The following is a 25359-nucleotide window of genomic DNA, read 5'->3' as shown; positions in this document are numbered from 1 at the left end:
GGTTGACGGATCCCGTCACACTCGGGCCAAACCTCGGGCTTTTCCTGCTCATTCAAGGCTCCGATGGGAGCGTTATGTTTAAGGTGCCTCACAAGTTACTGTTGTGACGGGATTTCAGTAGATGAGTAACGACTGGAGTCCATTCCAGTATTAGTTCTTGTATCATTTTAACTGTTAAAACAGTCGTGTGTTGAAACTTAAACAAGTTTACAGGTATTTTATTTATTTATTTTTTAATTCAAGTGAACAGAATCGCAGACGGACAGCAGCACGTGACACATCATCCTTTAGCTACTGCGTCCAGAGGGATAGTCGAGGTTTTTGTTATTGCTTCTTAATTTAGTTTGAATTTCACCTCGGGATTAATAAAGCATCCATCCATCCATAACTTTGGGGGTTTGGCAATCGACTGAATAAAGTAGCTGATCATCCATCATTTATTTGAAGAACTTTGAGAAACAGCTTATTACAGGTTTTGTTACCCACCATTCCCGTTTGCTTTTTCTTGGGTTTTTAGTCAACCTCAACCAAGTGCTTCCCAGCGGAGCCTCGTCCTCCCATATGGTTGTTTGTAAGTACAGGAGGACATTACGAGCACTAACAGACCCTGAAGTTTTTAGCTTGCAGGCCTTTGCATGAACGCAAGAATATTTCCATCCAGCGGCACATAACTGCTTTTAGATAGATAGATAGATAGATAGATGACTTTATTCATCCCCAAGGGGAGATTTTGCTGTCATAGCAGTCCGGTATAAATACAATAGAATAAAAAAAGAAGACAAAACTGAGGTATAAAAGAAAGGACACTTGGAAAAAACACAAGATATATAAATAGATAGTGCAAGGTGACGGGCAGATTCAGTCCAGGTGTGTGATGATCGTGACTGACTGAGGTGGAAAAGTTTAATTGCAGTCAGTAGGAAAGATTTCCTGTATCGTTCCTTTTTACATAATTTGAAGGAAGTCTGGGGTGGTGAGTTGGTCACCAGACGTCACTTAGCTGCTGCAGCCTGCTGCTATCTAACATCTTAGACGCGTAGTCTCCACAAGGCCTTTTCAAGACTCCTGGTTACTTGACGGTAGTCCAGTCCGTAGTCGGATGATTGAAATTCGACATTCTTCCAGTACAATTAGTAAACAAGAGCGAAGGTGGACAACAACATGCAGAAATATGGACACTAACGATGCAGAGGCTCTGTAAATGTAAATGTGGTACATACTAAGCTGATCATGTTGCAGGTAAGATGCAGCAAAGTCTCCCTCTCCTTCTTCTGTTACGTGTTGTTGTGATGCCGTTACTGTTGTTATTCCCACGGTGTCGTCATTTCCTGAACGGGGGGTCCAAGGGCGGTCAGTAGCTCGGCTAAGTGTGGGTTGGTATACATGCTGGAATAACTCGGATTAGGGTCAAGCTATCATTTGAGTTTTTATTAGTTTTAGTCACGTTCATACTCCTTTTAGTCGTGTCAAGTTTCAGTCGACTAAAAGTCTGAGATTTTAGTCTAGTTTTAGTCAAAGATTGTATTTAGCCAAACCCATTTTACAATTCAAACAAGGTTATCTTAATATCATATTATTGTTACCTTATAGACTCAAGAATACATTCATTCCAGATACAGAAGACACTCTAATTTGAGTTTACAACATATTTATTTTTCCGCATTTCTCCCCGTCTTATTCTTTTTCAATTCAATTCAATTCAATTCAATTTTATTTATATAGCGTCTAATACAACAGAGTTGTCTCTAGACGCTTTACAGAGACCCATACCCAGAACATGACCCCCGAGCAGTTATTACATAAACAATGGCAGGTAAAAACTCCCCTAGTGGGAGAAAAACCTTAAGCCAAACAGTGGCAAGGAAAAACTCCCCTTTAGGAGGGAAGAAACCTTGAGCAGGACCAGGCTCATCAGGGGGGACCCTCCTGCCGAGGGCCAGACTGGTGGGTCAGGGACGGCAACAGCACAGCAGGCAGGTGGAAGCAGCAACGGGATGACCGGGGGTGGGGACCGCAGGCCAGCACACAGCTCCCGAAGCTCCGGCCCAATCAGCAAGTCCCAGGTTGGGGTGCAGGGTCAGGAAAAGACTTGTGCTCCGTAATGCAAGCTACAAGCCACCCACGGCCACCTGCAGGACAAAAGAGAGAAAAGGGAGGAGAAGGGGGGGCCAGCAACGGGATGACCAGGGGTGGGGACCGCAGGCCAGCACGCAGCTCCCGAAGCTCCGGCCCAATCATCAAGTCCCAGGTTGGGGTGCAGGGTCGGGGAAAGGTTGAGAAGGGGCAGGGCCAGGGAGAGGAGTCTTGAGGGACGAACATTCTCCCCCGCCCAAAAGGGGCCGTTACCCTGCCCCCCTCACTCCCACACTGCAGGTTCCGGTGTCCGGCAAAGGATGCTGCAACATGGACAAAAGAGAGAAAAGGGAGGAAAAGGGGGGGCCAGCACAAGAAACCACAGGAGCGACTCTGACACACTAAAGTTTACACTACTTAGAGATTTACCAACACCAGCTAGAGGTTTACTAAACACTAACTATAGGCTTTACTAAACAGAAAGGTTTTAAGTTTAGTTTTAAAGGTGGAGGTGGTGTCAGCCTCCTTAACCCAGATTGGAAGTTGGTTCCATAGTAATGGCGCCTGATAGCAGAACGCTCGCCCTCCAAATCTACATCTAGATACTCTAGGAACTACGAGTAAACCTGCACTCCGAGAACGGAGAGCTCTGACAGGAACATAGGCACTATCAGGTCTTGCAAATAATGCGGAGCTAAGCCGTTTTGGGCTTTATACGCAAGTAATAAAATTTTAAATTGGATTCTGAATTTTACGGGTAACCAATGGAGCGACGCTAACACTGGAGAGACGTGGTCTCTCCTGCTGATTCCTGTCAGTACTCGTGCTGCTGCATTTTGGATCAGCTGGAGCCTATTCAGCAAATTACTTGGACATCCTGCTAACAACACATTACAGTAATCTAGTCTAGAAGATACAAACGCATGAACTAGTTTTTCTGCATCACTCTGTGAGAGGATTTTCCTAATCTTTGCAATATTACGGAGATGGAAAAAGGCTATTTTACAAACCTGATTGACATATGGTTTAAACGACAAATCCTGATCGAAAATAACACCAAGATTTCTCACAGTTGCACTGGAAGCCATCGCAACACCATCTAATCCCTTCCTAAGATGCTCTGGACCAAGAATGATAACCTCTGTTTTATCTGAATTTAGAAGCAGGAAATTTCTGGACATCCAGTCCTTGATGTCCCTAAGACATGCCTGAAGTTTAACCAACGGTTCTGTCTCATCCGGCTTCATAGACAAATAGAGCTGCGTATCATCAGCATAACAATGAAATTGTATGCCGTGATTCTGGATTATACTTCCCAACGGCTGCATGTATAAACTGAACAAGATTGGCCCTAGCACTGAACCCTGCGGAACACCATAACAGACCCTTGACTGTTCTGAAGAAACCTCATGTACATGAACAAACTGGAACCTGTCAGATAGGTATGATTTAAACCAACATAGAGCTGTCCCTTTAATCCCAACAACATGCTCTAACCTGTGCAGTAAAATGCCATGATCTATAGTGTCAAAAGCAGCACTGAGGTCCAGTAGAACCAGTATGGACACTAGTCCCTTATCTGAGGCCATAAGGAGGTCATTCGTGACTCGAACAAGTGCTGTCTCTGTGCTATGATGCATTCTGAACCCTGACTGAAAGACTTCAAACAGATCATTTCTATACAAATAGTCACATAACTGGCTTGAAACTGCCTTTTCCATAATTTTAGACACAAATGGAAGGTTGGAAATTGGTCTATAATTAGCTAAGGTGTCTGGGTCAAGAGAAGGTTTTTTAAGTAAAGGTTTAATTACTGCGACTTTGAAAACCTGTGGTACATATCCTAAACTTAGGGATAAGTTAATTTGGTCCAGTATTGTCGTACCAATAAGAGAAAAAATATGTTTGAATAGTCGAGTCGGGATGGGGTCTAACATACATGTGGTTGACTTAGCTCTATTAACGAGTGAAGTCAGCTCAGGGAGGTCTATAGGATCAAAACAGTCTAGAGATAAGTCAGAGCCTAGGGAAGTCGCTAAAGCTGAAGAAACACCTACAACCGGCTGGTTGATTTCTTCTCTAATTCTCGCGATTTTACTGTTGAAGAAGCCCATAAAGTCCTCACTACTGAGAGCTGCAGGAATGCACGGCTCAACAGAGTTGTGACTCTTTGTCAGCCTGGCTACAGTGCTGAACAGAAAACGTGGGTTACTTTTGTTATCCTCTATCAACGTTGAATAATAAGCTGTTCTGGCTTTGCGAATGGCTTTTTTATATACTATTAGAATATCTTTCCATTCACGATGAGAGTCTACAGACCTACAAGAGTACCACTTCCTTTCCATTTTACGCACGTTTTGTTTCAACATGCGGATATCTGAATTATACCAGGGAGTTAAGCTCCTGTGGCTAGAAACCCTCCTTTTCAAAGGAGCAACTTCATCTAAAGCTGAATGCAACAAATCAGCAGTGTTACTAGCAAGGAAATCAACATCTGCAGAGGTAGAACCCAGGTCACTGGCCTCGACTACATCACTATTTCGCACTGTCGTAAGATAAGCAATGGCCTCCCTAAATTTAACAATAACTTCATCAGACAAACATCTGCTAAAATAATACCTCCTATTTTGCACTTCAACATCAACAAAATTAAATTCAAACGTTATTAAGTAATGGTCGGATAAAAGGGAGTTTACAGGTGACACCAACAGACCATCAGTTTCAACACCGTAGGTGAGAACGAGATCGAGAGTATGATTAAAACAGTGCGTCGGTTTATCCACTTTTTGTGAGATACCCATTGATTCTAGAAGAGAATCGAAGGCTAATTTAAGATTATCGCTTTCAACATCCATATGAATGTTAAAATCACCCACTATGATGAATTTATCTGTGCTGATCAATAATCCACGACACATTGGGTTTTCTTTTCCACGTCTATGTAGGAAAGTGTATCCAAAGATCGTCTCTTCTTCTCCCAGCAAAATAAAGACACATTTTAGCAGTTTTTATTTTGCAATCTACATTTTAGTCTCATTTTTATTCCTCTACGATATTGCATTATATATTTAATTATCGTTATCGTCACATGACCAGCATTTTCGTATCGTCTCGTTTTCTTCAGGTGATAAAGGTTCGTTAACGACGATATTTAGTCATAATTTTCGTTGACGAAAGCAACTTTAATGTAAAGGTACTTATGTTTAAGTTTCTCAACAGGATCCCCAGTAACGTGAGAATAAATGAACCCGAGGAGGTCTGCAGCATCGCGTGTAGTCGCTGTAATGACCTTTCATGAAATAACGCAGTTAGAAAACCATTATTTAACATCGGGCCATCGATCAGTGCAGGAACGCGACCATAACTCCTGTTTCGTGTTGGGTATTCTGAGCTGCACATCCATTACTCCCGGCCTTTTCCTCCCTCCCCAGCGTCCCTGGCTGTTTGTACCTCCATGTTTGGGGCAGCGTGTTGATTAAAGGTCAGCTGGGAGTTTGTCCCAACATCTGGAACTGGTCCGGCGTCTCCAAACAGAACGGAGGAGGGCAGAAATCTGCTCCGCGAACCTTGAAAGCTCCAATTGAAAGAGTTCCTGTTTAATCAGATGCCTCCTTCTCCTCTTTCCACCTTTCTTCCCTTCTCTTTTCCCCTGCGGGCTGTGTGATTACCGTCCGTCTGCATCCTCCAGTCCCTCTCTCTCACGCCCCCCCCCCCACCTTCCCTCTCCCTCTGTTTTTTTCCCTCCTTTGCTCTGATTAATTGCCGTTTCAGCCAACTCAGCCTGCAATTAACTGTCTGATTACTACAGGAACTGATTTTGAGTCTGTGCGAGTGAGTTTCGGGGGGGATTCCCGAGGGAAGTTTGTTCTTTTTTTTTCTCAGATGTTTGAGGTTTTGTATTCGGTGTTTATGGTTTTATTGTGGACTTCATTTCCATATTTGGGAAGTGAGTTGTAACAGAGAGTTAAACCTGCGACATTTCCCACGTTGGATGTTAAACAGCTGCTCTGCAGTTCATTTACCTTTTTTAAATAATTGTGATTTGCCTTTTTATATCACTCTTGTTTACTTTTTTTATCCTCGGTGGTTATTTTATGAGTATCGGCCTCTTCAGCGATACTTAAGGGAGAAGTTCAGACTCTGCTTTCTCTCACCTCCACCCACCAATTTAGCCAGGAAGGGAAGTAGTTGGGCATTATCAGTCTTCAGGAAACCGATAATTAGTGTGGGGGAGAAGAGGCCTCGGACTTTGTTTGTCTGTTCGACAAACGCTGGGTTACGACGGACAACAGCATAACAAACAGGACCCTCATCCATTTGAATGAGGCCACCTCGTCGCCCCAGAGGGGGCTTCAGGCCACGGAGGCTTCGGCCGGAAAAAACCTGGCTTCGTTGTCACGTTGCTGGCAAAAACATTTGATGTCTCTCTCTCTCTCTCTTTCTTTTTTAATAACCGAACCGTGAGGAGGGAGGATATACACCAGCTCTTAAGTGGTTCAGCAGCTGGAGGTTTTGTGACTTTATGACCAGAAGCTGTTACAGAAAGAGAAACGCTTGCCCTTTCTCTGCTAGGCTTTCTGTGGAAACACATTTTTTTGCCATCTATCTCATGATTTGTGCAAGAAAATAAACAATAAAACAGTCCAAGACGACATGCATTTGCCAGAACCAGTGATGGATCAACCACCAGACTCCTTTCGGGACACATTTCTTTCTTCCTCTATTTTTTAATTGTCAATGCTGAAGTCTAAAATATTCTTTAATAAAGACGTCTAATAGATTCGGATATGTAGAGGGTGGAAAGATGTAAAACATTACAGCGGGGGCAGCAGATGGTGAATAATAAAACATTATGAGAAATAAGGAAGCTGAGAAAACAACTCTTTTGGCTGAGGGTGTAAAACGTGCAGAAATACCAGATTTATTCACTAAATACACCACTAATCTGGCAGCATTGCTCAAATCTTGCAAAGCCACAGTAGATAGACGAGTAACGCGAGGAGTAGGGCTGGGCGATATATCGAGATTTTAATATATATCGATATATTTTCAAATGTACGAGTTATCGTTTATATCGATTATTTCAATTTTTTTTTTTTTCTTAATGATTTTGATATAGCTTATTTTGTGACGAATTGAATGTTTTATTTGAGATTTGCACAAATTTTTAGTTATTTGCACAACTGTCAACCTCAGTGGAAAAGTCTGCCTGTTACTGTCTACATTGTATTAATTGCACAGTGTATTTTAATTTAATTGTCATGCAGGAAAGGGATATTTGTTTTATTTTATTCAAGAAGCATTTTTATTCTATATATGCTGGCAGTTTATTTTTATTTCATTTGTTTTATACATTTTGATATTGTGCAGACCTCTGTTAATAAAGGAACCTGTGTGACATTTGGCACGAGGCTTTGTATTAAAACTGACTGTTTTTTTAAGGGTTTGCCTCAGAAAAAATGAAGCTAACAGAGATGCTATGCTATAATGCTTTGGGGGAAACCCCAATTATGTCACAGAAAAAATATCGATATATATCGAGTATCGCCATTCAGCTAGAAAATATCGAGATATGACTTTTGGTCCATATCGCCCAGCCCTAGCGAGGAGGAGACCAAAGACTCAGACCTGGATGGTGAACTTACTGTAGAAAAAAGTGGTGCTTGATTATATTTCAGGCACCCAAAATAAAACACACGAGCTGTTTTTCTAGATGAATCAACCCAGAAAGCGTTTCAACATAAATGTGTTAGTTGTAAAGTTGAGTGGCATTTTGCAAAACTACTTCTTCTTTTAGTTACGGTGCCCTGTAGTGTGCCCTTTCATCTTTCATCTCAAGGAATGGCAACAAAAAAGCTCTCGTTTTCTCTATACTTAAGTTTATTAAGAACTGCCTCAGGAGGGGAGTTTTATTGGATTATTTGGAGGCTTTCGTGCGCTCGGTGGACGACAAATACCTTGATGAATCTGGCCTTTGATGGTGTGATTGTAAAGAAAAACTAAATAAGACACTTATTATTATATCATGGCGGTGCGCAGCTTCTTTCGTGCGTTATTCTGATCAGTCCTGCATGTTTGTGCAAAGTTAGGTTTCATGATCTTATCTGAAGCATTTTATTTTGGAGCTTTAAACATAAAGATATTAACGTGTTTAATACCTTTTTTTTTTTGTCCTTAGCATTCAACCACATACTTTTTTCCTCACCACGTTTTTAAAGAGGTTGTAGCAGAATTGGGGGGGTTGTCCCTCAATACAAGAAATCAGGAAGTTTGCTTTTTTTGTGCCGTGAGTGAATAAGCTCCCTTGATTTTAATTAGCCGTGCGGTTCAATGCTGCCAGCGGGACATCTGAGCCCACGGCAGAACGCAAACCCCTAAATGTCAAAGGTCAACGGTGCAGGCAAACTGAAGGCGATTACGTGCGGAAAAGGAGCACGAGAAGAAACTGCGTGGGTAGCTTTAGATTTTTCCAGGAGGGTTTTGAACGTGAATTCTTTTTATATTTTTTTTTTTGTTAGCGCTTCTTCAAACGGCTGTTTGATGGTTAAGAGTTGGTTTTAGGGTCTGTTTTAGTGTTTGTTTTAAAGGCTGGAGAATGCGGTGCACCGGTGCAAGACTTCTCAAGTGCATAATTAACAACATATGCCTCCATGTTTGCATGGATGGGTTGTTGGGGTACAGTGGCTGCTAATAAGCATGGAACCCCTCCTGTAGCATACATGCACACAGCTGGGTGTCTGTCTGATTGGTTTCAGGTGTAAATGTGCGGTTTTTGCGTGTGACCACAGTCTCACACCTCTGTAACAAGTCTGAAGGTGTGTGTGTGTGTGTATGTATGTATGTATGTATGTGTGTGTGTGTGTTTAAGGCAACATGAAAACAAAGTGAAGCCTGTAAAACTATTAAGACCCTGCAGAATTAAGGCTCACACGAGTCTTTGTGGATGCAGACAAAGAAGAGGATTCTGGGTAAATGATGCCCTGACTTCAGCTTATCTTAGGCAAACAAATCTGCATTCACACCAGTTTTTAGCTTTTTAACCGAAAATGGGTCCGACTATTTCGGTTTTTGATGATGGCGGTTTTACTTTTCAAAATAAAAGCACGTGAACATGGATGCAGTCTCAGCTTGCATCGTTCTTACTTTACCTGCTGTCCTTTTGTATTAAGAGATCAATTCTGTCTTCCTACTCTTTCCTTTTTTGTGAGTTACATCCCTCTGATTGGCTTTTACTCTACATTTATTAAATCAAGATGTTTTCTCCTGGAATATTTCCACCACTGCTCGATTGCCAGCTCAGAGTTTCAGTATGGCTCTTGTGGATTTTCACCAAAGTGTAGGGTTTTTTTTTCCTCCAAAATCTCGACGTCGTGATGTATCGCTTTGTTCCTCTGTCTTTTACTGGTTCATTTAGTTAAGTGGGCGTACGGACCATTGTACGAGTGAACAGAGCAGCCATTCGTCCTGATGTCATGAGGTCATCGTGTTTTAAAGTGCAGATGTGTGGAGCGCTTCCAGGCGTGCACACCTCTGGCTCTGCTGCGCGCTGAGGCCCTTTCACGTCCTCTCGGGGAGAACTTTTGCAGACTAATGAATCGCCTTTGTGACAGTCGTGTTCCTCCGGCAGGGCTGCATGGACTACAGTGGGGCAAAAAAGTATTTATTCATCCACCAATTGTGCAAGTTCTCCCACTTAAAACGATGAGAGAGGCCTGTAATTTCCATCATAGGTTCACTTCAACTATGAGAGTTATATGAATCGAGGAAATCACATTGTAGGATATTTACTGAAAGAATTGGTAAATTTCTCTGTAAAATAAGCATTTGGTCACCTACAAACAAGATTTCTGGCTTTCACAGACCTGTAACTTCTTCTGTAAGAGGCTCCTCTGTCCTCCACTCGTTACCTGTATTAATGGAACCTGTTTTAACTTGTTATTAGTATAAAAGACACCCAAAACATCACTGCTCTAGAGGAGATCTGCATGAAGGAATGGGCCAAAATACCAGTGTGAAAACCTTGTGAAGACTTACAGAAAACGTTTGACCTCTGTCATTGCCAACAAAGTATTGAAAAGAACTTTTGTTATTGACCAAATACTTATTGTACGGAAGAGTATTAGGGCCAGGCAAGAGAAAAAAAAATTGAGAGTGGAAGATTTTTTCACTTCGAGAAAAAAGACGAAATGTCTAGAAAAAGTCGAAATGTCAAGATTAATGTTGAAATACAATTTCGAGAAAAAAGTCAAAATTTTGTGAATAAAGTTGAAGTTTCGCCTTTTTTCTCAACATTTTGACTTTTTTCTCGAAATGTACTTCAACATTAATATTTTTTCTTAAAATTTTGACTTTTTTCTCAACATTTCGACTTTTTTCCACGAAATTTTGACTTTTCTCTCAACATTTCGACTTTTTTCGACTTTTTTCTCAACATTTCGACTTTTTTCTCGAAATTCTACTTCAACATTAATCTCGACATTTCGACTTTTTTCTCGAAGTGCATAATGAAAAAAAAATCTTCCTCCTCTAAATATAATTTTTATTTTTCTCCTGCCTGGCCCTAATACTCTTCCGTATTATTGTCCACTATAATTTGCAAATACATTTTCTAAAAATCACACAATGATTTTCTGGATTTTTCTTTTTCATTTTGTCTCATAGTTGAGAAATACCTGTGATGAAAATGACAGGCCTCTCTTATCTTTTTAATTTGGAGAACTTGCACAACTGGTGTCTGACTAAATACTTTTTTGCCCGCCTGTGTATAAGAAGAGCTGGACAAACGCCCCTGTGACGTCACCTTTAGGGCTTTAGTTGCACCGAATCCCTGCAGGATCCAGTGGACCTCTGCTAGTTCTCCATTCAGCTCTGGACGCTCTCGTTTTCTGTTTGGTCAACATATAGGAGTCTCAAAATCAAGGCTGTGGCAGCTGTCAATCAAAAGACTGCAGCCTTAATTATGCAAACATTTGTATGAATTTAGTGTTTTTGTTGCTTCCGGCTGATTCCATCCACCAGATTTACGGTTTAAACAACCACCGGATGGTTGGAACATTGATAATAATCTTTAGCTGAGTGAAGCCTTGAAGAGCACTGATGTTTACGGGACTTTCATCTCTCCGTTTCCCCCGAACGAGGGTTCACGTACTGGAACCATTTCAGGTTAAGATAATCTAAGCTATGAATAAAACAAAAAAATGATTTAAAGTCTCTCTCCCTCTTTCTCTCTCTCAGGTCCAGTCGGATGGAGGTCGCAGGCTGGCCGTCACCTTCAGATCTGACAGTAAGTTTCCCTGTTAATCAGCATAAACACTTCCTCATTGTACCGTCTGCTGTAGTTAGAGATGCAGATGACCTCCTCATCACCTAACCGGAGTCTAAATATCCTCATGGTGTTCAGTTTGTTCATATCAATGGTGTATTCTCGTCGTTCCCGACGAAACTTGGGGCCAATCCCAATACACCCCTTACTTTCTAACACTAGCCCTAAAAATGAAGCCGCAAACCGTAGGGCCCTTGTAATCTTCCCTAGGGATTGGGACACCACTTGCTACGTCACTGCGTGGTTTACGTTCGGGTACGTAAGCGACTGCGTAGTTACGTTTGCACAAACGTCACACCAAATCAGGAAGCCGAGAGCTAAAAGCTGTTTTAATTTCAGCTGTAGCGCTGTTAATATGCCACTTTATTAAGTTTTAATATTTTTTTCAGGCGTAAAAGTAACCGTTAAGATCCCCAACCTGTGCTCAGTTTATCCTAATAACGCCTGTTAAGAAATTTGCTCCGAAGTTTTCAGGGATGGTTCTGTGTTAAATCGACACGTAACCTACGGCGTAGGCTCTGCGTTGGTGTAACGCAGAACCATAAATCAGCCTTTATTCTGGCGACATCTGAAGATACAAGCAACAACGGGCAAGCGAGTGATTATGTACATTCACTGAGTGAATATTATAAAAGTAAAATATATATTTCCCGCTAAAAATGTAATCAAAATGCATTTTTATGCAGAAACTAACTCAAAATATTGATTTTATTCACTAAAAAATAAGAAATGTCCACCATGTTGTTTTTTTTTTATTCAGTCTGCAAATGATGACGTAAAGCATTCTGGGAAATTTTCTCAGGCCCTCGGTCGCGAAGTCAACATCTGAAATCCCTAGCTGTGAAGGGCTAGATTCATACACCCTACCCCTCGTTATGTCCACTAGCCCTACATGCAAAGAGGAATTGGGACACCACTACCCTCACAGGAACGTGCAAAATTTAGGGGTAGTGCTGAAAAGTAGGGCTATGGGGTGTATTGGGACTGGGCCTTGGTTCTCGAATCGCCTTAAAAAACCACCTTGTGAAAGTGTAAAAAGGTTGTTGTGATATTTGGGAGATTTTCAAATTAAAAGTCGTTTCAATTACAGGTTTATCCTTTTTGATATTTTAGTTTTTGCACAAATCTAAGCTTCCCTTGGGTAAAATCAGTCATGACTTTCTTTTCTACTGTTATTCTGATCATATCTAATGATTCATTTGCTCTGATATACAAGTTTCATTTGAGTGATGGTTTGAAAATCAGGAGCATCCTTTCACAAGCTGAAGCAGAAAGGCTGAACCTTGCCAAGGGAAAACCACATCTTTGTTCTAGCCCCTTTACGTCGGTGATATATGAAGCTCTAGGTGGCCTTGCCCAGTCTTATCTCAAACATCTCGTGGTTTACACACACCCTGACGAGTCCAAGTGCGGGATGGGAGGTCCAGCTTTCAGGATCTTTTCCCATGAAAAGAGACTTCCCTTGTTGGAAGATGGATTCACAGATTTAGCTCTTTTGTTTCTTTTCTTCATTTTTATATCTACTTTTTCATGTTTTTTATGGAAAATTGTCAATTTTTGTATGTTTTTTTTAAATTCTGCAAAGCATTTGTTGTTGCACTCGTGTTTCAAAGGTTAAATGATTTGAGACTTTTTTTTTTATTATTATTAAACACTGAGTTCCACACGGCTGCCTCTTTTGTGCACGACCTGCATCACTTCTGTCCCATCAAAGACCATCAGGGCTCCTGATGGATGTGTTCAATCTGAGCTCAGAAGTCTGTAAAAGATTGTAGTTGAACTCCCCTGACTTTTATTTCACTAAACTAACTCCGTCTGATAATTTTACGCTTGTCCGAACCAAACTTATCGCATGAATCAATTAGAGCTCAGGATTAATTTTATTTGCTGCCGAGCATGAAAATCTGCCCCCCCTCCCTCCTGCTTTTGCACCACCATGTCACCCTCGTCCTCCTCCAACATCCTTTGACTCTTCTTCTTTTGTTCTTTTTGCTCTTAAAGTCAAGTTCCTGAGCCGTGGCCAATCCCTGCCTCCTGCTTTTGTCCGTGACCATGAGCGAGGAAGCGCTTTGAGATCCCCCGTTTTGTGTGTGTGTGCGTGTGTGTGTGCATGTTCCTCATCCCACCTTTAAGTCTGAAAACATGGTATGAAATGCTTTCCTCTCAAAAGTTATTGATGAATGAAAAAAAAAATTTGAGCCCTAGTCTTTTGTTATTTTATAGGTTTTAAAACATGAATTTTAATACAATTTTGATCATATTTTGAGTTTCCCGGCGCTCCCTGCCTCGCCGGTCGGTTCCAGGTGTTCATGTAAAGGTGAACTTATCGCTTCCTGGCTTCACTTGTTCTCAAAATGTTGAAAAAGTTACAATAAATACTTAGATGGACGCTTGTTTCGCTTCAAAGGTGTTCTGGTGACTCCTTTTTCTCTGTAGAGGTGATTTTATTTTATCTAATCTTTTTGCACATTATGTCATTGATGATTCGGAGGGGGAGGGTTGGTGTCAAGAGGTCACGTGACTTTGAAGTGCAGATGCGTCCAGAGAACCTGCACACTTTTTAAGCTAAAGTTAAGCGCTGGAGCATGTTTGCATCACAATTGGAGTGTGTGTGTGTGTGTGTGTGTGTGTGTGTGTGTGTGTGTGTGTGTGTGTGTGTGTGTGTGTGTGTGTGTGTGTGTGTGTGTGTGTGTGTGTGTGTGTGTGTGTGTGTGTGTGTGTGTGTGTGTGTGTGTGTGTGTGTGTGTGTGTGTTGGAGGAAGGGGAGTCGAGGGGTGATACACCTCAGTGATTCTTCTCCTCCAGCGGGATGAAGGATGATGGAGGAGAATCAGGCTTCCTCTCGGCATTGACATCCCGGGGATTATAAAGCAGCGTGACCTTTGACCTCCGCTCGGTTATTGATGACGGGTGACGAGCAAAAACTTAAGCGGCTGAGGGCGTCTGTTCATAATTTGTATTTTTTTCTAATCTATTGTCAGCAAATTCATATATTCTGTCGAGATTGTTGCCTCGAATCTATTAATTGGATGACGTGATCCTGCGTTACCATAGAAACAGATTATATTGGGCTCATTTCCTTTATACCCCGTATTTAATGGTCTTAATGTGGGAATTAAAGGTCTCGGCAGGAAAGTTATCGGTCACTGACTTTGCACGTTAATTTTATTTTTTTTATTCAATTTAATTATTTCATGCCGTCTGTCACACATTTTTATATATAATTTTCTCTGAATTGTGTCTCTCACCTGTTGAGGTCCAGATTTTCCTGTAATAAACATCCGATGGCCATAATATAAGTGTACACTTTAGTTAACCCTTGTGCTGTCTTCGGGTCAAGGAAGGAGGAAGGGAAGAAGGGAGGAAAGAAGGAAGGACGGGAGAAAAGAAGGAACGAAGGAAAGAAGTGAGGAAAGATGGAAGGAATGGAAAAAAGAAGGAAGGAAAGGAGGGAGAAAAGGAAGGAAGGAGGGAGGAAAGAAGGAAGGTAGGAAAGAAGGAAGGAAGGGAGAAAAGAAAGAAGGGAGAAAAGAAGGAAGGAAGGAACGAAGGAAAGAAGGGAGGAAAGAAGGAAGGAACGGAGAAAAGAAGGAAGGAAGGGAAAAAAGAAGGAAGGAAAGAAGGGAGAAAAGAAGGAAAGAAGGGAGAAAAGAAGGAAGGAAAGGAGGGAGAAAAGAAGGAAAGAAGGGAGAGAAGGAAAGAAGGAAGGAAGGAACGAAGGAAAGAAGGGAGGAAAGAAGGAAGGAACGGAGAAAAGAAGGAAGGAAGGAAAAAAAGAAGGAAGGAAAGAAGGGAGAAAAGAAGGAAGGAATGGAGAAAAGGAAGGAAGGAGGGAGAAAAGAAGGAAGGAAGGAAAGAATGTACGAGGGGAGAAAAGAAAGAAGGAAGGGAGGAAAGAAGGAACAGAGAAAAGAAGGAAGGGAGAAAGGAAGGAATGGAGAAAAGAAGGAAGGAAGGAAAGAAGGAACGAAGGAAAGAAGTGAGGAAAGATGGAAGGAATGGAAAAAAGAAGGAAGGAAAGGAGGGAGAAAAGGAAGGAAGGAGGGAGGAAAGAAGGAAGGTAGGAAAGAAGGAAGGAAGGGAGAAAAGAAAGAAGGGAGAAAAGAAGGAAGGAAGGAACGAAGGAAAGAAGGGAGGAAAGAAGGAAGGAACGGAGAAAAGAAGGAAGGAAGGGAAAAAAGAAGGAAGGAAAGAAGGGAGAAAAGAAGGAAAGAAGGGAGAAAAGAAGGAAGGAAAGGAGGGAGAAAAGAAGGAAAGAAGGGAGAGAAGGAAGGGAGGAAAGAAGGAAGGAAGGAACGAAGGAAAGAAGGGAGGAAAGAAGGAAGGAACGGAGAAAAGAAGGAAGGAGGGAGAAAAGAAGGAAGGAAGGAAAGAATGTACGAGGGGAGAAAAGAAAGAAGGAAGGGAGGAAAGAAAGAAGGAAGGGAGAAAAGAGGAAGGAAGAAGGAAGGAGAGAACAGGAGGAAAGGACGACAGGAGAATGAGGTCATTTTGACCCAAAGACAGTACAAGGTTAAACCATCAGTTTTATATGAACGGAGGTGAAATCGCCATGACGACCAGCGGTTGGCCGTGATTTCCCTGAAACGTCCTCTTACTTCACTGATTCCTGGGAAGTCTTGAACCTCCCGCGAAGGAGAAACGGTGAAAACCCAACAAAGAAAAACTGATCTTTTCCTTTTTCCATCCGTGAACTTTGGCCCTCATTTATTCCCTCCTTTTTTTTTGTCATAACCGCTGCTTTCTCTCGGTAATAAATTCATAAAATTAAAGAAAAAGGGCCGCTTCGCTTCCTTCCTGCGTCCTATAGAGGATGTAGGAGGAGGAAGAGGAGCAGCCAGCTGTGACCTTCCTCTTTAGCCCTGAACATGACCCCGCTCGGAGCGGGACGAAGAGGCGAGAGGAAGAGGAGCCTCCTCTCAGTCAGCTGCATCCTTTTCAGGAGCTCCTCTTCTTCTTCCTCCTCATCCTCATCCTCACCTCCGTCAATAGGTGGTTGGCAGGAGGAAAGGGGAGCAGTCAGTCGTGTCTGAGCTCACGCCCCCTTTTCTTTCTGCTCCTCTCCTCCAATCCCTCTCTCTTCACGGCTGGCTGCCCCCTCATCCGCCTCTTCCCCTCCATCTCCGTCTTCAACGTGATGGACGGTGGAGAGACTGAATCCCGGGAAAGTTTGGTTTATTACCCATCGATGATTTGGAGTCTGATCAGAATCTGCCTTCAGCCCTGAGTGCAGATTAATACTTGCTGCGTAACGATGTATTATCTGTATTATCTGCATTATCTGCATTATCTCATCTTCTGGGAAGCTCCCGCCCAGAGGCTCGAACCCAAGAGGCCGTTTCCACAATGCAGAACTAAAACTCTGAACAAAAGCTGTGGTATCATTACAAAGGAATTCAAAGACGAGCACCTTTTTTCTGGCCTTTTACTGCAGCAGCGCCAGATATTTTCTTACACAGGCTTTTGTGCAGACTTTCACGTGCACCTGTCTGTCACCTCTTATTGTCTACGAGGAAACTAACCGGACCTGAACTGCAGGGATTCCTGTTAACTTCACTTCAGGAAAGTGATCCAGAAATGGTCTGTGTTTTGGATCTTTTCTGGATCAATTTCAGCCGTTCAGAACAGAATTACCTCATTACGCGATGCAGAAGTTTTTTTTTTTTATATTAAAGCAGCACTATGTAACTTTTCCACCTTAATATCATATTTCCAGAGTCATTGTGATGGTACATCAACTTCCAACAGGTTTAATGAACCTCTGTCATGGTCTGAGGGGTCTGTATCGCCTTCACTGGCACTATGTAACTTTGAGGAGCATGGTAGGAACCCTGCCACACTAAAAAACTACACATTTTTATGGCTTTGACTGCTTTACGGCATACGTCACTTCCCCCTCCTTCCCGATTCGTAGTCGAGACGAAAGCTGGGCGGGGCGTGGAAGTTAAAGTTTTATCAGAGGAGGCGGAAAAAGAAAGTGGGAGAGTAACAAGCTAAATGCCCGGACAAGAATAAACATTGGCCCGGCATTCACTCGCTGGCGTGAGCTGAAAGACGAGGAGGGATGTCCGACAAGAGAGACAGAATTGTTATGATACAAATGTAAATGTAGAGTTCTATGTTCAATAAGAATCAAAATTAGAATGTTTTCACATACAGGGGATTCGTCTTGGGTTCTAGTATTTTTCCTGAGAACTGTAAAATAGTGCAGGGCTGATCTGCAAAATATAAGGAATGGGCATTCAGTTATTCACAGGTTATAAAGTATTTTTTTTATTTTGTCAGTAAGTATGTTGGACTACTAATTTAGGACGAAGTCCCTCTAAAAAACGTGACGTGAAAAAGATGCAGAGCGTATGAGTTTGTAGGGCGCATTATCTCGCTGAAACAACTTAATAAAACCAAGTTGAACTTAGTGTTTTTGAACATCGTCATATTATATTGTTTAGCCAAAGATAGATACATTACCTCGTCGCTATCCATCCTGCAAACGAACGCTGAAAACAGAAAAGTAGTTTTGAAAGTCCGTCCCGTCTTCTCTCATCAAAACAAATGCAGCGACGGGAACAGGAGTTTTTTTATATATATATATTAAGATTTTATTAGTTTTCAACATCATCATAAACCAAGACGACTGACAGATCCACAACACAATATACATACATGCCTCCCACACTCACACACACTCAAAATTAGGGGAAAAAGCACTAACACAAATAAAAATTGATATTTACTTATTTATTAACTTTTCTTTCTGTTCCTTCTGTTTTTTTTTTGTTTTTTTTTTTGTTTTTTTTTATTTGTGTTGATGCAGAAATGTTTTGAAATGATAACTGATCGTGTGAACTCTCTCTAAACTCTCGCCCTGCAGACTGCTCTTCAAACTCCCCGCTAGGAAAACACGTGATCCACGAGGCGGCCAACATCTCCTTCAGCCACATGGCCTGCGAGGACCAGGCCGCCGTGGTCGTCCACTGGGCCGCAAGTCCTCTAGGTAAAGTCCGTCCGTCCGGGGCCCTGCGTACCTGCAGATTTAGAGGTAGAAAAACCCCTCAGAGGTCTGAGATCATGCCGCGCGCCGCTTTGATCAGACTCTGAGAGGGAGAAAAGGAGGATCACATCTCACACAACAATAGCAGGATTTGACCGTGAAGGAATGTTGCTTGTGCGCATGTGTGCGCTTGCTCGCTCTCGGTGTAAGGTAAACCAGCCCCCCCTCCTCCACCCCCTTTTTGTGACAGACACCCTCGTTGTTTTCTCACAACAGTGGAAAATCTTCTGCTCACGGGGAAAACCGGGCGTGCACGAGACTCTACACCGCTCTGACTCCAGCCCTCGCTTATGAAACAACTAAACCTGAGGGATTTTCTGCAGAAAAATCCACTAAAACCTTCTACGTCTCAGTTTTCCTCCCCGACTTAGTGTCATAATTCCCATCAGAAGACTTTAATAACTTCTGTAGGTGATAAATAATATTTAGTCGTTTCCAATTTGAGCTCCTTTTGGGAGAGAGACGCTTTAGATTTAGAAGAAAAAACGGAGATCACATGACCTCCCCAGGTCACGTGACCCTCACAAACTTGCATAACTATGTCATGTTTTTATTATTGAACATTATCGGAGGATTAATAGGAGACCTCTTGCTTTCGGTTCTGCCTCAGGAGTCACGTTTAGGCATTAAAATGCTCGTCCGGAGACAAAAAGCTGATCAGCTCGGAGGAAAACCTGGAGGGAAGAGCAGAGATGTCACGGGAGGAAGGAAATAACACTATTTAATATTTTCTTAAATGAGGAAAGAAACGTCTTCAACATTTGATAATCTCTTACTGTTTTGCCTTTTGTTGCCTCACCTGGGTTTATGTTTTATAAACTTTTCACAAGGGAACTGAACCACCTTCAAAAACCTCGAGAAGAGCCACTCAAGTTTTTTCTCGTCGTGTGAAATGTGCTATATAAATAAAGTTGCTTGCCTTTTATAATCAGACATAGCTTAAATGGAAAAGATAAAAACATGCAGAGAGACAAGCAGGACGGGGGAAGGGGGAAGAGCTCAGACGGAGCCGTGGCACACCTGATGTAATGCTGCCGCTTCTGCCAACATGCAAATTATCCTCATTTCTGAGAGCGAGAGGACGCGTTTGGAAATGTGCCGCGAGTCAGAAAAACCTGTTCTGCCACTTTCTGCTGCACAGTTAATAGGAAAAACATGTCCGGTGCATCTCAAGGTGTAATTACTAGACAGATGTGTTTTCAAAGAGGAGGAGGAGGAGGTAGAGCAAGAGGGGGGTGAAGAGGAGGACAGGAAAGGAGGAAATGGATTTCAAATGAATAAACTGAGAGTGTAACCGGAGGTGAGGGGACATGAGGTAACGAGGAGAGGAGGGATGAAGAAAGAAAGAAAGAAAGAAAGAAAGTGGGGCAGGGATGAGGACATAAAACTGAACTTCCTGTTGCATCTCTGCAGGAATCGAACACATTAAAGGCTTTCGGGTCTATCTGGAGGACAAAAATCCAGAGGGGAAACAGTGTCAGCACCTCGTCCTTAAAGATCCACGGCAGCTCAACTTCTCCTACAAAAACACGGTATGAACTGTCTCTGACTGTGAAGTGATGGCTTCCTGACATGAATCCATCATAAAACATGCCTCATTCTGTCCAAACTAGTCAGTATAATATAAATAATGACCACTGTGGAGCAGGGATGCACATACCGTATCTTCCGGACTATAAGTCGCGTTTCTTTTTCATAGTTTGCCCGGGGGTGCGACTTTTACTCTGGAGTGACTTATGTGTGAAATTATTAACACAGTATTACCGGTTTATCATTTCACATGTTTATTTCCTTAACCACAAGAAGGCGCTCTAGGAAGCGCCGCATCTTCTTACCTCTGGAGTTAGCGGAGTTGTTTAAAAGTGACTACGAGGATGAAGAATTCATTGGATTTTAGTTATTTGGAGCGACACAGATGGTTTGGTAAACTTCTTAGCATGTTATTTATGCTCTAGTTATGTGAATAACTCTTAGGCCCAGTCCCAATCCCCCCTTACCCCTACTTTTCAGCCCTACCCCTAAATTTTTGCGCGTTCCTGTGAGGGTAGTGGTGTCCCAATTCCTCTTTACATCTAGGGCTAGTGGACATAACGAGGGCTAGTGTGTATGAATCTAGCCCTACAGAGCTAGGGATTTCAGATGCTGACTTCGCGACCGAGGGCCAGAAAGATTTCCCAGAATGCTTTACGTCATCATTTTCAGACTGAATCAAAAAAAAAAACCAAGGCGTTGACATTTCTCATTTTTAGTGAATAAAATCAATATTTTGAGTTAGTTTCTGCATAAAAATGCGTTTTGATTACATTTCTAGCGAGAAATATATATTTTACTTTCATAATATTCACTCAGTGTATGTACATAATCACTCGCTTGGTCGTTGTTGCGTTGTATCTTCAGATCTCGCCAGAATAAAGGCTGATTTATGGTTCCGCATTACAATCGATTTAACGCGGAACCATAAATCGCCGTCGGCTCTTCTCATCTCCAAAAACATCGGAGCAAATTGCTTAACAGGCGTTATTTGGATAAACTGAGACCAGGTTGGGGATCTTAACGGTTACTTTTACGCCTGAAAAAATATTAAAACTTAATAAAGTGGCATATTAACAGCGCTACAGCTGAAATTAAAACAGCTTTTATCTCTCAGCTTCCTGATATGGTGTGACGTATGTGCAAACGTAACTACGCAGTCGCTTACATACCCGAACGTAAACCACGCAGTGACGTAGCAAGTGGTGTCCCAATCCCTAGGGAAGATTACAAGGGCCCTAAAATTTGTGGCTTCATTTTTAGGGCTAGTGGTAGAAAGTAGGGGGGTGTATTGGGATTGGCCCTTAATATGTTATGTTAACATACCAACCACGTTCTCAGTTGTGTCATGTAACGTAAGCATACTGTACAATTATTCAGCCTGTTGTTGCCTCTATTCTATTTTTATTTTAAATTGCCTTTCAAGATGACATGTCTGTTCTTGGTGTTGCATTTTATCAAATACATTTCCCCCAAAAATCCAATTTATACTCCGGTGCGACTTATATATGTGTTTTCTTTCTTTATTTTGCATTTTATGGCTGGTGCGACTTATAGTCCAGAAAATACGGTACTCTGGTGTTCCCGGTAGAAACCGCAGGCGTTAACTCTAAATAACTGCAGCATCACGTCAGAAAGGATGTCACAGTCGTTGTTTACTAACCGTCTCCAGTGTCTCTGATATGATCTGATGTTGTTTACTTACGCAGAAGATGAGCAGCCAGCCGTTCAGCGGCCTGACCTTCGACACCGACTACATGGTCCGCGTCGTTCCCTTCCCGTCTCTGATGAACGAAAGTTTCTTCCCTCCATCCTTCCTCAGGACCAACTGTGAGTCTCCCCCAGACCCCCGACTTAAAATTAATCCTCACCTGTGAATTTACGACTCTTTTCTTGGCAATTTTTTCTTTAAGTGTCCAAATAAACATTTGGGAACTAATTACAGTGATTAACTCTTGGAGGGCGATATAGTGAACGAGAGAGCATAATATACCGGGCCTGAGGACCCGCGGTGCCACAACAAACACAGTTATACGGGCTAGTTTTCACAGATGTCTGCAAGTCTTTAAGGTTGTAATGGTGCATTTAACGACAAGAAGACTTAAAACATTTTCAACATTCATCTCCTAAGTTACGTCTTAACTGCTGAAGATGTTTTTTTGGTTGACGGCAAAGTAAAAGCAGAGCAGAGTTTCATCGGGTCACTCTTGAGTTGGTTGGAGACCAAAGGTCGAGATAAATAAACGGCCAGATGAAGCAGCTGCTCACAACCTTTTTTTTCAGCTCTAGCTCGTGTAAAATATACTTTATTTCGTCTGTTGTCATATCTCTCACATTCTGGGAGTTGGCGAAAGAACAGACGCTGCCGCCTAGTGGTTGGGGCTGTAATTACAGAACGATGCAAACAATAACGTAGAAATATTAGTTTGTTTTATTAATTTTAAATATTTTTTTAAATCATGTCATCAATATCTTGCCCCCTGGTGGCTGAAAGAGGTATTTCCTGCATAATGCCTTTTACTGTTTTATTTAATTTAATAACATATGCATCTAACGTAGGGCTGGGGATCGATTCAAATGTCAAGAATCGATTCGATTCCGATTTTTAAGACTCAGAATCGATTATCAAGATTTGATTCGATCCGATTTGATTCCGATATTGATTTGGGTTACTGTTAATAAAACTGTTTTTTGAGCTGTTGCATGAATTATATGACTGTAGTTCTGCAAAATATTACTACTAGTATTATATTGAGATTAAACAGCAAGTATTGGCAGCTAATGATGCTGTAAGGACCAATCAGCTCCCAGAATGCTGATAGAACTGCTTTCAGAAACATCATGTGGGTCAGAATTACCAAACAGATCCAGGGAGGAAACAGAGACGGATGAAATCGGTTTTATTTTTTCCCACATTCCGTTTTTATTTGTTCCATTTTTGGTCTATTTTGGTTTTTAATTTTTGAGCATTTGGTTTTTAGCATTTTTTGCAAATGTAACCCCAAGACAGTATATAAAGTAATGAAATATAGACAATTTATGCAATTATAACCTAATGCTTTAAGGTTTTCATACCTTTAAAGATATTTAAAGGCAAAAACATGGCACCAGTTATTCTCGTGTCCAACAAAACATTCATTTTTTGGGGATAAACAAAAAAATAACCAAGAGTTGTAATGTAATGATGAAAAAAAATACATAAATAAATAAAAGAAAAAAAAAAGAAAAAAAAGACCCAAAAAATTAAAAAAATTGATCTTTAGACATATGAATCGATTTTTAGGAATTAATGAGAATCGATTTAGAATTGGGAAATCGATTTTTTCAACACAGGCCTAATCTAACGTGCATCTAAAAAGGTCATTAAAAAGAGAAAACATTTTATTTAACTTAGAATAAATATTATAAACAAACACAGCTGTAACTTTTGAACAAAACAAGTTAAAACAAGTTTGGCCAAGATGCCCTCGGACCAATCAGAGTGCTTTGTGTGGCAAACAAGATGAGAAAAAAACGCCACGCAAATTCACTGAGTTAGTTTTAACGTTTTTAAATCTCTATGGACAGGATTTAATTATAATAAACATTCCTTGTACTTGTTTTTATCTCCACGTGGATGTAAGTTACTCATGGCAACGGTGTCAGTATTTGTTGCGGAGCTACTCAGTAAGGACAACAGATGTGTAATGATTTCTGTTTCTCCAACAGCATGTGAAATCCTCCTCGGATCAGACAACCTGGTCTGCAAACCATGTAAGTGCCTCGGCGTCGTCGTCATAAGCGAAGCCACATGTTAGACGGGGAGTGGGGATCGGTGGACCGCCGTCTCCCTCAAACCGGTCCAACAAACACAGGACGACTCTGTAACAAAAAACTGCAAATTTGAAATAAAACCCTCGGAGAGGAGACTTAATCTGCCCGAAAGCTCAGAGACCCACAGTTTGTGTAGCTGATAACAACAATGTTCCTAAAATTAAAAGCTTTGTTGGCAGAAAAACAGGGCAAAGGTGTTCATAAGTCGAGCTTACAGGTGGAATAGAGAGCAGATGGTTTTTATTTTATCTAAATTAATGCAACAGATCTAAAACTTGGAAGAAGGGATCTGCTTTTGTTAAATATACCAAAGATTAGGTTGTTTCTTTTAATGTTATTCTGCATGAAAGTGGAGCTGGTTCTGTTTCTGTGTCTGCAGTCTGGAAACCGAAGACCCTGAACGTGTCTCAGCTCGGGTCGAACCTTCACGTGGCGTTCGATCAGGCTCCCGGCTCCTTCGGCTTCACCTTCTACTACCTGTACTACAAGCTCCGTCAGGACGGCCCCTTCAGGCTGCAGCGCTGCAAACAGGTGAGGCCTCGCCCTCTCTGTATCTCTCAATCCATCCCTCGGGCTCAGAAATAGGGCTGGGTATCCATTCAAATGTCAAGAATCGATTCGATTCCGATTCTTAATATTCAGAATCGATTATCATGATTCAATCCGATTCGATATTGATTTGGCTTAGTGTTATTTAAAATGTTTTTTGAGCTGTTGCCTGAATTATATGACTGTAAAATAACTAGTGAAATAATAATTTCACAATAATTATTGTGAAATAAATAACTCAAACAGGCCTTTCAATATCCATTTAAAGTGCAAAAAAGAAAGAAATTGCAACAGTTCATGCAGTAAACAAATCATTTTAGCTTATCTAATTTATTCTGTCACCACGCACTCATATTGCCATGAAGCACCTGGCATTTTTCAGAAGTGTCATGACAAACTGTGTGTCCGACTACTGGGATTAAAGTTCACCTGGCGAAAATGATGAAGAGGAAAAAAAATGAAAAAGAAATCGATCTTTAGACATAAGAATCGATTTTTAGGAATTAATATGAGAATCAATTTAGAATCGGAAAATCGATTTTTTTCAACACAGGCCTACTCAGAAACGCACAAAGTGTTGGAAATTCAGATTATTTTTTTTAATATATGTTTATCCCTGTACATCTATTTATTCTTCGATTTTTCAAAATCCAGACTTCAATACTCAAATCACAATGGTTAATATAGGTCAGTGGATGAGCTCCGGTGTAACACAATTCAAAGGTATGTTAAATTTGAACATGCAAGTAAAATCATTTATTGACCTAAGATCAGAATATAATAATCCTAATAGACACTTTTTTTTTTAAATATTTACAAATTCGTAACATTACTTATTCACTTATTCAAAAGAAATTACGGCTTAGGTTATCTGAAATTGAAGAAACTTTGTTATTTTCAGACGCAATAAAAGGAAAGATCAGTGAAGTCTACAACATCCTATCAGGAGAAGGTCGATCTTTTTTTCAGTTGTTAAAAAAGATTTGGGAGAAGGATGCCTGGTTAAATATCTGTGAAAGAG

At 41.3% G+C, this 25359-nt stretch overlaps 1 protein-coding gene across 1 annotated transcript in view; it reads left to right on the top strand.

Annotated features, from left to right (window-relative positions):
* Nucleotides 1–25359, top strand: part of LOC133448282 (interleukin-17 receptor D-like) — a 48577-nt gene that overhangs the window by 4985 nt on the left and 18233 nt on the right. The window contains exons 2-7 of the mRNA XM_061726664.1: nucleotides 11308–11356; nucleotides 18267–18389; nucleotides 19860–19978; nucleotides 21686–21806; nucleotides 23685–23729; nucleotides 24169–24320. Coding sequence (XP_061582648.1) covers nucleotides 11308–11356; nucleotides 18267–18389; nucleotides 19860–19978; nucleotides 21686–21806; nucleotides 23685–23729; nucleotides 24169–24320 — 609 coding nt within the window. The remainder of the gene's footprint in view (nucleotides 1–11307; nucleotides 11357–18266; nucleotides 18390–19859; nucleotides 19979–21685; nucleotides 21807–23684; nucleotides 23730–24168; nucleotides 24321–25359) is intronic.

Source organism: Cololabis saira, chromosome 8 (assembly GCF_033807715.1).
Source record: "Cololabis saira isolate AMF1-May2022 chromosome 8, fColSai1.1, whole genome shotgun sequence".
NCBI lineage: Eukaryota > Metazoa > Chordata > Actinopteri > Beloniformes > Belonidae > Cololabis > Cololabis saira.
Note: the sequence above shows the minus strand (reverse complement) of the source record. Positions and strands in the feature narration are given on the sequence as shown.